The sequence below is a fragment of the Canis lupus genome, chromosome 21 (assembly GCF_048164855.1).
Source record: "Canis lupus baileyi chromosome 21, mCanLup2.hap1, whole genome shotgun sequence".
NCBI lineage: Eukaryota > Metazoa > Chordata > Mammalia > Carnivora > Canidae > Canis > Canis lupus.
This window is the reverse complement of record NC_132858.1, coordinates 12,797,385-12,809,741: the sequence shown is the minus strand read 5'-3', so window position 1 is coordinate 12,809,741 and position 12,357 is coordinate 12,797,385. Positions and strand designations below refer to the sequence as shown.

At 36.4% G+C, this 12,357-nt stretch overlaps 1 protein-coding gene and 1 pseudogene across 26 annotated transcripts in view; one reads left to right on the top strand and one right to left on the bottom strand.

Annotated features, from left to right (window-relative positions):
* PHF21A (PHD finger protein 21A) overlaps nt 1–12,357 on the top strand; it is a 193,720-nt gene that overhangs the window by 154,500 nt on the left and 26,863 nt on the right. For all 26 annotated transcript variants that reach the window (XM_072790574.1, XM_072790569.1, XM_072790573.1 and 23 more), the window contains one exon: nt 207–500. In XM_072790574.1, the coding sequence (XP_072646675.1) occupies nt 207–500 (294 nt within the window). The remainder of the gene's footprint in view (nt 1–206; nt 501–12,357) is intronic.
* On the bottom strand, nt 2,244–2,370 carry LOC140613668 (U4 spliceosomal RNA; annotated as a pseudogene).

Genomic DNA, 12,357 nt, shown 5'->3' with positions numbered 1-12,357 from the left:
ATTTGGGCCCTCTTAAGAGCTGATGCATCTTTTATAAGGTTATATATCCTCATAGCTGTAGAGTTAATGATTCCAAAATGAGTATTAATAAGTATTGGTACTAAATACCATTTCACATCTAAAGTATGAAAGATTTGGCAATGTCTTAGACTTATAAGATTTGAGACATTTAAGTAATATAATAATTATCCTTTCTTTCCCCATAGGTTCGACCCAAGCCTGTGGCCCAGAATAACATTCCTATTGCCCCAGCACCTCCTCCAATGCTTGCAGCTCCTCAACTTATCCAGAGGCCCGTCATGCTGACCAAGTTCACCCCCACAACCCTCCCTACCTCCCAGAATTCCATCCACCCCGTCCGTGTCGTCAATGGACAGACCGCAACCATAGCCAAAACGTTCCCCATGGCCCAGCTCACCAGCATTGTGATAGCTACTCCAGGGACCAGACTCGCTGGACCTCAGACTGTACAGCTTAGCAAGCCAAGCCTTGAAAAACAGGTACAGGCAGAGAGTATGCATCTGCTTTGGGTAGGAGCCTTGCCATTGAGGCCGGCTGTCTCTAACCACATTCTCGCAGGAATGCTGTATCTCAGCACCATTGTCAGTAACCTGTTGCTTATCATGTGATCATTCATCCATAGTGCAAAAGGGCAATTCCTACTGAAAAAAGTTGGGTTGCTTTCCCACCATCCCCTTATGGATGGATTCAGATTCCTGTGGAAGTGAGCTCCCCCTGCTGGTTCTGAGCAGAAATTCACAGATGGGTTCTACTGCTCTCAGGAAGCAGGGAGATACAATACACAGAAAATGGCATATTAGTTTTGGCTCAATAAGAATCCAGATGAGGATATAGCTGTGAAAGTCAGGAAGAGTAAACAAAACAGAGAAAGGGATTTCATTTGAAGGATTTCCGCTGGTTATTACAGATAATGAAGAACCAGATTAAAACATTAAAATTTCTAAAAAGCATTTTTTTTTTAAACTCTAGGGAATAGAGCAGTTTTAGCTCAAATACTGAAGTCTCTCGTTTATATTTCTAAAGTCCGGTTTTCTCTTAGAAATACAAGGCTAGAGAAATACAAGTACCTCCAAAAATACTTAAAGGAAAAAAATACTTCAGGGTTCTGTGACAGAAGACTTAAAAACAAGAAAAAGGATTTATAGGCAGTCACCATATTCTATTTAAAGACCAGTGATGAGAAAGAATTTTGCAAAGAAAAGCATCCTCTTTCAAGAAAGTTGCTTTAAAAAGTCATTGACCTATTTCTAATTGCTCAGGCTTGAGTTCTCATTCATCTGAAAATAGTCTCTCTCTGGTGATCCTGAATCTTCTGCTTCTGGATGGCTGAACATGATTCAGAGAGGCTGGCCAGATGGTAGGGAATGAGAGGCTTCCTGCTGCCTTGGCCTTCTTGAACAGAGGATCCTTATGCATAGAGCACCCGGCTTTCTACCCAGACAGCTCATAAATGCATCAGACCTTGCACTAAAAAGCTCAGTACTAAAATCTCATGCTCAGAAAACACAAGGGAAAACAGATCTCTTTTCCTGGGGAGCCCACTCAAACCCCAGAAAGTGCTTTGAGGAACATTCAGAAATAAATTAGTTACATATGTTTTATGTCCTAAGTTTTCAAACTTAGTATTAGCAGAACTTCATTATTAAAATATGAAAGTAAAATGCTCAAGCTGAGTGAGAAGTTTGGGTAGGGACATGTTTAGAGATCAGGTGCCCTCATGCCCCGTGCTGGCTCTCAGAGAACTGGTGAAGAGTTCCAAAGAATGTGATTTCAAAACACTCTTAGATTGCTAAATATTTTTTTCCCTGACTTCTTTTTGGATAAAGAGACATAGTTTTTTCAGTTTCATTTTATTTTTACATTCCTTATTTTGTCTGATTACATCTAAGATAATACATATTCCTTATGCAAGAAAACTCAAACATTACAGAAATGTATAATGTAAAAAGTACATCTACCCCATAGTCTATGGGAAGAATAAACTTCCTCCATAATTCTAACCCCTGACACTTAAACAGTATAAACAGTTTAGATTATATTCCTCCTTGTATCTTTCTATGCACATACTAACATTTTTAAGCCAAAACCAAAATCAAATAATATATATTTTTAACTTGCTTTTTTTCATATTAGATCTTGAATATCTTTTCATGTTCTGGCCTTACATGTTCATGGAGCTTTTGATTTTAATTATAATACCATAAAAAGGTACCCAGGAATTCTTAATTTTTTAAAAAAAAATTTCTTTTCTGGCAGTAAACTCCACAATCTCTCTTGTCATTGATCAATTAGCAATAATCATGCCTCGGATAAACCTCATTGGCTACGATACTGCCACTGCGCAAAGCTTCTTGTTGTTGATCTAATGGAGGAATCCAGTTGTTGCTATTTTAGTTTAGCAGACCACCTGGCATAACAGCTTTGCAGGTTCCTAAGCTGAGTCAGCAGGGGTGCTCTTTAGACCAGACCCCATTCTCAGAATACTCTGACTTCAGATCTTTCTGCTATCCATCTTTTCTGTATTTTATTTCCAATAGCAATTAGGAGATCTCATAGTTGGGCTAAGAGTGAAGCAATATAAATATTGTGGCCATAGAAGTACTACTTACAGTCTGCTCATAGTTATCAAAACCTGTATCCAACATTCTCTGTGTGACCAGGCTAGATGTGTTCCTTTCTGTTTTCTTCTGTTTCCTTTAGGGTGATAACATTTATTTAATAAAAATATTATGTGCCAGCTGCTATGCTGAATGTGATCCCTGAATATAAGGGTAGATAAAGCCTAAACCCTCACAGACTTCAATGTGTAGAATAGGTGTGGAGGCTGTGCCTCCAGAAGAGGAAGCATGACAAGTTGTGTGCTTTCAAAGGCCTCCCACTTTGGCATAGAAAAGGAGGCAGTGTCAGTTCTAACAACGGTTTCTCACTTCTTCCCCTGTCAGACATTACCAACTTCCTTATCCATCCCAGATAAAAAGCTCCCCTCTCTTACCCTAATAAGAAGCCACATTCCCTTGTGGCTCTGAGAAAGTGAGTGCTAGAGTTTAAAGAGCTTTGAGGTTGGAAACATGTTTTGGGCAGAAAAGTAGAACCAGACAAACTTATATTCTCCATACCATTGCCTTTTACGCCCCTGTCTCTCCAGAGCTCTATGAAATGGGGCCAAACACCTGTTAATGATGCACTGAGCTAAGGTATTTAAATTTAAAGTCTATTAGACTGATGAAGTTAGTTCTCAGGAATTAATGTTTATATCTTACCCACCCCACCTTCCCCCTGCAACAAAGACTTCTATGTATGTCTCCAAGGTAAGCTACTGAAAAAAAATACTGGGTTCTTTGGGAAAAACTGCCAGATTGCTACCCATTCCCTACTTCTATATATATATATATATATATGTATCTTGCATAGGCACTTAAACTACATCTCCTGAAAAAGGAGTGCTTCCAAGATAAGAGTATTATCTTCAAATCCCAGTCTTCTCTCTTAGTAAACATGAGCTGGTGACTCTTCACCTTTCATTTTAGTACTGGTGCACTAGCAGGGAGAATAGATCTAAGTGACCAGAGATAGATTTTGCTTTACCTTCAATCCAAATTCATTTAACCTTGATTGATGAAACTATTTGGGCATGTATTTATTTGCAGGTGACTAACTTTGATTATTCATGCAGCCAAGTTTCAGAAGGTGAATTTGGAATTCAAGGTATACGTGGTTATCTTAGTTTTTCTAATCTTGTTCAGAGTGTTTGATTTCTATCTTTATCCTACCAAGATGAACAGGATTTCTAAATTCAAATAATCATGGGTGCAAAGCAATAAATATAAATGAGTAAAGCAGGCTGGAAGTAAACACTTTTTATTTTTCAATTTTCAATGGAAGCTTGAATACAAGAGCTATCCCACTTTTATTCTTAATCTCTCTCTGAAATAGACAAGCATAAAATCGACAATTTGGTTTTGGTGTCAAGAAGAACATAGAAGGGGCAGCCCGGGTGACTTAGCTGTTTAGCGCCACCTTCAGCCCAGGGCATGATCCTGTGGACCCAGGATCGAGTCCCACGTCAGGCTCCCTGTGTGGAGCCTGCTTCTCCCTCTGCCTCTGCCTCTCTCTCTCTCTCTGTGTCTCTCATGATTAAATACTAAAATCTTTTTTAAAAAAAGAAGAACATAGAAGGTAGAAGAGACTATGATAAGCCAGAAAGTAAATATGCCATCTCAAGGAAGCAACTACTTCTTGACAGTAGCCAATTTTTTTATCGTATGGAAACTTTTCCTTTAAGATAAAGGCCAGAAGCCCAGATATTTTCAGAAATCACCTAGTTTTAAAAATACTGATAACTGTTTAAACACACCAGGTAGGCAAAAAATAACATCTGCAGGGCAGTTTCACCTCTAGATAATGGTTTATAATCTCTAACAAAGACCAAACTTTTAGCTTACTGTGGGTTTTTTTGTTTCCCTTTTTTTTTTCACTTGGGTGAAATTCATGCCACATAAAACTAACCATGTTGAAATGAACAATTCGGTGGCATTTAGTACATTCGCAATGTTTTGCAACCACCCTCTTAATCTGGTTGCCAAACATTTTCATTACTCCCAAAATAAAACCCAATATCTCTTAAATAATTATTCCATTTGCTCCTCTCCCTGCTTTTGGCAGCCACCAATCTGCTTTCTGTATCCATAGATTTACCCAATCTGGGTATTGCATATAGATGGAATCATATAATATGTTACCTTTTGTGTCTGGCTGCTTTTACTTAACATAATATTTTCCAGATTCATCCACGTTGTAACATGTATCAGTACTTCATTTCTTTTAATAATAATAGTCCACTGTATTTATATATCACAACTTATTTATCCATTCATCCACTGTTGGACATGTAGGTTATTTCTACCTTTTAACTATTGGAAATTGTGCTGCTATGAATATTCATGCACAAATATTTGTTCGAATGTCTGTTTTCCATTCTTTGGGAGTTTATACCTAAGAGTGGACTTGCTGGATCATGTAGCAATTCCATTTTTAACTTTTTGAGGAACTGCCAAACTGTTTCCAAAGCAGCTGAATCTTATTCTTATTCCATACTTATTACTTATTTTCCCACAATCATTATTTATTAATAATAATAGCTATTTCATACTTATTATTATTTTCCCTTTTAAAAAATTACAGCCATCCCAGTGAATATGAAGTGGTTTTGTATTGTGGTTTTGATTTGCACTTCATTAATGATTAAAATTGTTGGACATCTTTCCTGTGCTTCTTTGGCCATTTGTATATTTTCTTTAGAGAAATATCCAAGTTCTTTGCCACTTCCTATATTGGATTGTTTGTCTTTTTGTTGTTGAGTTGTAAGAGTTCTTTGTATAATCTGAATACTAGACTCTTATCAGATATATGATTTGTAAGTATTTTCTCCCATTTTGTAGGTTGTCTTTTCACTTTTTATTTTCTGGAAGCCTGTATTTTCCAAATTTTATGAGTAGTGTCCTTTGATAAACAAAACTGTTTAATTTTGATGAAGTCTAGAGTATCTCTTTTTTCTTTGTTGTGTTGTTGTGTCCTATCTAGGAATCCATGGCCACATTAAGAAAATGAAGATTTACTCTTAATTTTTCTTCTAAGAAGTCGTATGGTTTTGGCTTATATTTAGGTTAGTAGTTCATTTTGACTTAATTTTTGTCTAGAGTGTGAGATAAGGGCCCAACTTCATTCTTTTGCATGTGGATATCCGATTCTTCTGGCACCATTTGTTGAAGAGACTTTGCCCATTTGAATGATCATGGCACTATTGTTGAAAACCAGTTGGCCATTGATGTACGGATTTATTTCTGGACTCTCAATCCTGTTCTGTTGGTCTGTAGATCTATCTTTGTGCCAGTACCAACCACACTCTCTTCATTACTGTAATTTTGTAGTAAGTTTTGAAATTGGGAAGGGTGAGTCCTCCAACGTTTTTATTATTCAATATTGCTTTGGCTATTCAGGGTTCCTTGCAATTCTTACATGAATTTGAGAATTGACCTTCTCAATTCTTCTGCCAAGAAAAGGCTGTTGGAATTTTAATAGGAATTATATTGAATCCGTAGATTGCTTTGCATTGTATTGTTACTTTCACAGTATTAAATCTTCCAGTTCTTGAACATGGATGTCTTTCCATTTATTTAGGTTTTCTTTATTTCTTTCAGCATTGTTTTAGAGTTTGCAGTGCACAAGTCTTTTATCTCCTTAAATGTATTCCTAGGTATTTTATTCTTTTGGATGCTATTATAAATATAATTGTTTTCTTAATTTCCAATTACAGTTGTTCATTACTGTTATATAGAAATCAGCTGATTCTTTGTTCATCTTGTACCTTGCAACTTTGCTGAGTTTTCTTACTAGTTCTAGTAGTTGTTTGTGGATTCTTTGGGATTTCTATATATATAAGATTGTCCTTTGATTTGGATGCCACTTATGTCTTTTCTTGTCTCATTGCTCTGGCTAGAACTTCCACTACAATGTTAAGTAGCACTGATGAAAATGGGCATACTTCTCTTGTTCTCTATCTCAGAGGGCAAGCTTTCAGTCTTTCGCCATTGAGTATGATATTAGCTGCGGCTTCTCATTAATGCCCTTTATAAAGTTGAGGAAGTTTCCTTCTATTCCTAGATTTCTGAGTATTTTATCATGAGTGAGTGTTCAGTTGCTTTTTCTTCATTAATTGAGATGATTGTTGTGTGTTTGGGGGTTGCCCTCATTTATTAATGTGGTGTATTCCATTCCTTTCATTCCTAGGATAAGTTCTACTTTATCATGGTGTATCATCCTTTTATTTTCTTAAGATTTTATTTACTTAGTAGAGGGATCCCTGGGTGGCGCAGCGGTTTGGCGCCTGCCTTTGGCCCAGGGCGTGATCCTGGAGACCCGGGATCAAATCCCACATCAGGCTCGCGGTGCATGGAGCCTGCTTCTCCCTCTGCCTGTGTCTCTGCCTCTCTCTCTCTCTCTCTCTGTGACTCTCATAAATAAATAAAAATTAAAAAAATTAAAAAAAAAAGATTTTATTTACTTAGTAGAGAGGGCATGCACACACGGGGATGTGGGGGGAGAGGCAAAGGGGGCAGGAGATGAAGAGGGAAAAAATCCCAAGTAGAGTCCGCACTGAACACAGAGCCTGTCAAGGGGCTCAGTCTCACTATCCTGAGATCACAACTGAAGACAAACCAAGAGTAGGACACTCAACTGACTGAGCCACCCAGGCGCCCTTGTATCATCCGTTTAATACGCTATTAGATTCAGTTTGCTAGTATTTTATTAAGAATTTTTCACTATAGGGACACCTGGGTGGCTCTGGGATGCCTGAATGAGTCCGCAATTGAGTGTCTGCTTTCAGCTCAGGGCGTGATCCCAGCGTCCTGGGATCGAATCCCACATTGGGCTCCCTTGGAGAAGCAAGGAGCCTGCTTCTCCCTCTGCCTATGTCTTTGCTTCTCTCTCAGTCTCTCATGAATAAATAAATAAAATCTTTAAAAAAAAAAAGAATTTTTCACTATATTCATAAGAGACATTGGTCTGTAATTTTCTTTTTTTGTGATGTCTTTGGTTGGTTTTGGTATCAATGTAATGCTGGCTTCATAGAACAAGTTAGGAAGTGTTAGTACTTTTAAATGTTTGGTAGAATTCACCAGTGAAGCTGTCTGGTTCTGGACTTTTTGGGGGGATTTTAATTACTGTTTCAATTTCTTTTTTTTTTTTCTTTTTCTTTTTTTCTGTTTCAATTTCTTTAGATATTACAGGTTTGTTGAGATTTTCCATTTCTTCTTGAATCAGTTTTGGTAATTTGTGTGTTCATAGGAATTTGCTCATTACACCTACATTATTTAATTTGTTGGTAATTCCTCAGTGTACTCTCTTTTAATCCTTTTTATTTCTATAAGATTGGTAGTAACGTCCCCACTTCTATTTATGATTTTTATGATTTTTGTCTCCTTTCTCTTTTTTTTTTTCTTAGTCTGTCCAACTAAAGGTTTCTCAATTTTGTTGATCTTTTCAAAGAATCAACTTTTGGTTTCATTAATTCTGTTGTTTTTGTGTTCTCCATTTCATTTATTTACTCTGTAACTTTTATTATTTTCTTTCTTCTTCTAGCTTTGGGCTTAGTTCTTTTTCTAGTTCCTTAAGGTTTTTCTAATTGTTTAAGGTTTAAAATGAGGTTATTGGTCTGAGAGCTTTCTTATTTTTTAATATAAACTGTTAGAGTTATAAGTTTCCTCCTGAGCACTACTTTCACTGCATCACATCAGTTAGGATATATTGAGTTTTCATTTTCATTCCTCTCAAAGTATTTTCCAATTTCTCTGGCTATTTCTTCTTTGACCCATTGGTTGTTTTAGGAGTGTGTTATTTAGTTTCCACATATTTTTAGGTTTGATAATTTTCCTTTATCATTGATTTCTAGCTTGTTGATGTTGTGGTCAGAGAAGATACTTTCTGTCTTTTAAATTTTATTAGGATTTGTTTGTGGCCTAAAACATTGTCCTGGAGAATGTTTCATGTGTACTTGAAGAGAATGTGTACTCTGTATTACACATTACATTGTTGAATGAACTGGCCTTTTTGTACATCAGTTAGATCTAGTTGATTTACAGTGTTTTTTAAGTCCTCTGTTTCCTTACTGACTTTCTTTTTTAAAGATTTTATTTATTTATTCATTCATGAAAGACACAGAGAGAGAGGCAGAGACACAGGCAGAGGGAGAAGCAGGCCCCATGCCAGGAGCCGGATATGGGACTTGATCCTGGGTCTCCAGGATCACACCCTGGGCCAAAGGCAGGCGCTAAACCGCTGAGCCACCCGGGGATTCCTGACTTTATTTTTTAAAAGATTTTATTTAATTTCTTGAAAAACAGTAGGAGCTCTCAGTTGGGGGCAGGGAGCAAAGGAAGAGGGAGAAACAGACTCCCCACTGAGTGGAGAGCCCAATGCTGGGCTCAGTCCCAGGACTCTGAGATCATGACCTGAGTGGAAGTCAGATGCATAACCGACTGAGACACCCATGTACCCCTCCTTACTGATCTTTTATACATGTTCTTTCCATTCTTTAAAAGCAAAGTATTAAAGTCTCCAATTATTATTATAGAACTTTTATTTCTTCATTCAGTTCTGTCAATATTTGCTTCATATATTTGAGACTGTTGTTTGGTGCATATATATTTAAAATTGTCATATCTGCTTCATGACTTGACCCTTTTATTAATGTATAATGACTTTCCTTGTCTCCTGTAACAATTTTTGACCTAAAGCGGATTTTGTTTTATATTAGCATAGCCATCCCTGTACTCTTTTGGTTACTATTTGCATGGAATATCTTTTTTCATTCTTTGACTTTCAGCCTTTTTGTATATTTGGCTCTAAGATGAGTCTATTCGAGAAGGCATGTATATCGGATCATGATTATTTGGTTTTTGTCTTTTTATCCATTCTGCCACTCTCTGTCTTTTAATTAGTAGGTTTAACCCAGTTACATTTCAAGTGATTGCTGATGTGACACCTCGGGGGCTCAGTGTTGAGTGTCTGCCTTTGGCTCAGGTTGTGATCCCAGAGTCCCGGGATTGAGTCCCACATCGGACTTCCCAAAGGGAGCCTGCTTCTCTTTCTGCCTCTGTCTCTGCCTCTCTCTGTGTTTCTCATGAATAAATAAATAAAATCTTTAAAAAGAATAAAATAAAGTGATTGCTGATAAGAAAGGACACCATTTTGCTGTTTGTTTTCTACCTGGCTTATGTCTTATGTCTTCTTTGTTCTTCAGTTCCTCTGCCTTCTCTTATGTTTGGTTTTTCTTTCTAATGCACACTTTTGATGCCCTCATTGCCTTTTCTGTGTATATTTTAGTTATTTTCTTAGTGGTTACCATGGGGATTATAGTTAACATTCATAAATTTTTAACAATTAAGTTGATACCACCTCAACTTTAATAGTATACAAAAACTCTGTTCCTATATAGTTCTGCCCCCCCTTATGTTATTGTCACAAATTACATCTTTATACATTGTAATGCCCACTAATATAGATTTATAATTATTATTCTATGCATTTCTCTTTTAAATCTCATAGGAAAAAAAAGAGAAGTTACAAATCAGAGATAAAATAATACTGGGTTCTATTTTTATCTGTATAGTTTTTATACAGATTTTTTTATCTGTATAGTTTCCTTTACTGTAATTCTTATTTCTTTGCTTTAAGTTACCGTCTAGTGTCTTTTCACTTCAGCCTAAAGAACTCCCTTCAGGATTTCCTTTATGTCAGATCTACTAGTAGTTAACTTTCTTAGCTTTTTGCAGGATATAGCATTCTTGGTTGATAGTGATTTTCTTTTAGCATTTTAAATATGCAGTCCCACTGTCTCTGGTCTCTGATTTTGAGGAAAAGTTCGCTGCTAACGATTTTGAGGACCTCTTCTATGTGATCCATCACTTATGTCTTACTGCTCTCAAGATTTTCTCTTTGCCTTTGGCTTTCAACGGTATGACTACAAAGTGTCTCACTGTGGATCTTTTATTTATTTTTAATTTCTTTTTTACGGCAACAGATTTTATTTTTAAAATTTTATTATTTTTGTTTTAATTTTGTTAATATACAGCGTTATATTAGTTTTAGGAGTACGATATAATGATTCAACAGTTCCGTACATCACCTGGTGCTCATCACAACAAGTGCACTCCTTAATCCCCTTCATTTATTTAACTTATCTGCCACCCTCTGTCCTCTGGTAACCATAAATTTGTTCTCTATAATTAAGAATTTATTTCTTCATTTCTCTTTCTCTCTCCTTTGTTCATTTGTTTTATTTTTTTAATTCCACATATGAATGAAATCATATGTTATTTGTCTTTCTCTGACTTATTTCATGTAGCATTATATTCTCTAGTTCCATCCATATCATTGAAAATGCCAAGATTCTTTTTATGGCTGAATAATATTCCATTGTGAATACACACACACACACACACACACCACACTCCTTTTATCCATTCATCCAACGTAGGGATGCATGTTAGTTACCCTTTGAATTCATGTCTTTGTGTTATTTAGATAAATACACAGCAGTGAGATTGCTGGATTATAGGGTAGTTCTGCTTTTAACTTTCTGAGAAACCTCTATACTATTTTCTAGAGTGGCCATACCAGTTTGCATTCCCACCAATGGTGCAAGAAGTTTCCTTTTTCTCCACTTCCTCGTCAACTGTTGTTGTCTCTTGTGTTTTTAATTTTAGCCATTCTAATAGGTGTGAGGTGTATCCTATTGTAGTTTTGATTTATAGGTGATGATGAACATCTTTTCATGTGTCTGTTGGCCATCTAGATGTCTTCTTTGGTGAAATGTCTGTTCATATCTTCTGCCCATTTTTAAATTGGATTATTTGTTTTTTGGATGTTGAGTTTTATAAGTTCTTTATATATTTTGGATACTAACCCTTTATCGGATATGTCATTTGCAAATAGTGAAATTTTTACTTTTTCCTTACCAATTTGAATGACACTTATTTCTTTTTCTTGTCTGATTGCTGTGGCTAGGACTTCCAATACTATGTTGAATAAAAGTGGTGAGAGTAGACATCCTTATCTTGTTCCTGATTATCTTGAAAAAGCTCTCATTTTTTTCCCCATTGAGGGTGATGTTAGCTGTGGGTTTTTCATATACGGCCTTTATTATGTTGAGGTATGTTCCCTCTAAGCCTACTTTGTTGAGGGTTTTTATCGTGAATGGATGTTGTTGTACTTTGTCAAATGCTTTTTCTGAGCATATTCTTAAAAAAAAAAAAAAGCTTTTTCTGCATATGTTGAAATGATCATATGGTTCTTATCCTTTCTTTTATTGATGTGATGTATCACGTTGATTGATTTGTGAATATTGGCCCACCCTTGCAACCCAGGAATAAGTCCCACTTGGTCATGGTGGTGAATTATTTTTTTAAAGATTTTATTTCTTTATTTGATAGGGAGCACAAGTAGGTGGAGCAGTAGGCAGAGAGAGAGAGGGAGAAGCAGGCTCTGTGCTGAGCAGAGTCCAGTGAGGGTCTTGATCCCAGGACGCTGGGATTACAAATTCAGCCAAAGGCAGATGCTCAACCAGCTGAGCCACGTAGGCACCCCATGAATGATTTTTTTAATGTATTGTTGAAATTGGTTTGCTAGTATATTGTGGAGGATTTTTACATCCATGTTCGTCATGGATAGTGGTCTGTAGTTCTCTTTTTAAGTGATGTCCTTATTCAGTTTTGGTATCAGGATAATGTGGATGTCATAGAATGAATCTGCAAGTTTTCCTTCTTTTTCTACTTTTTG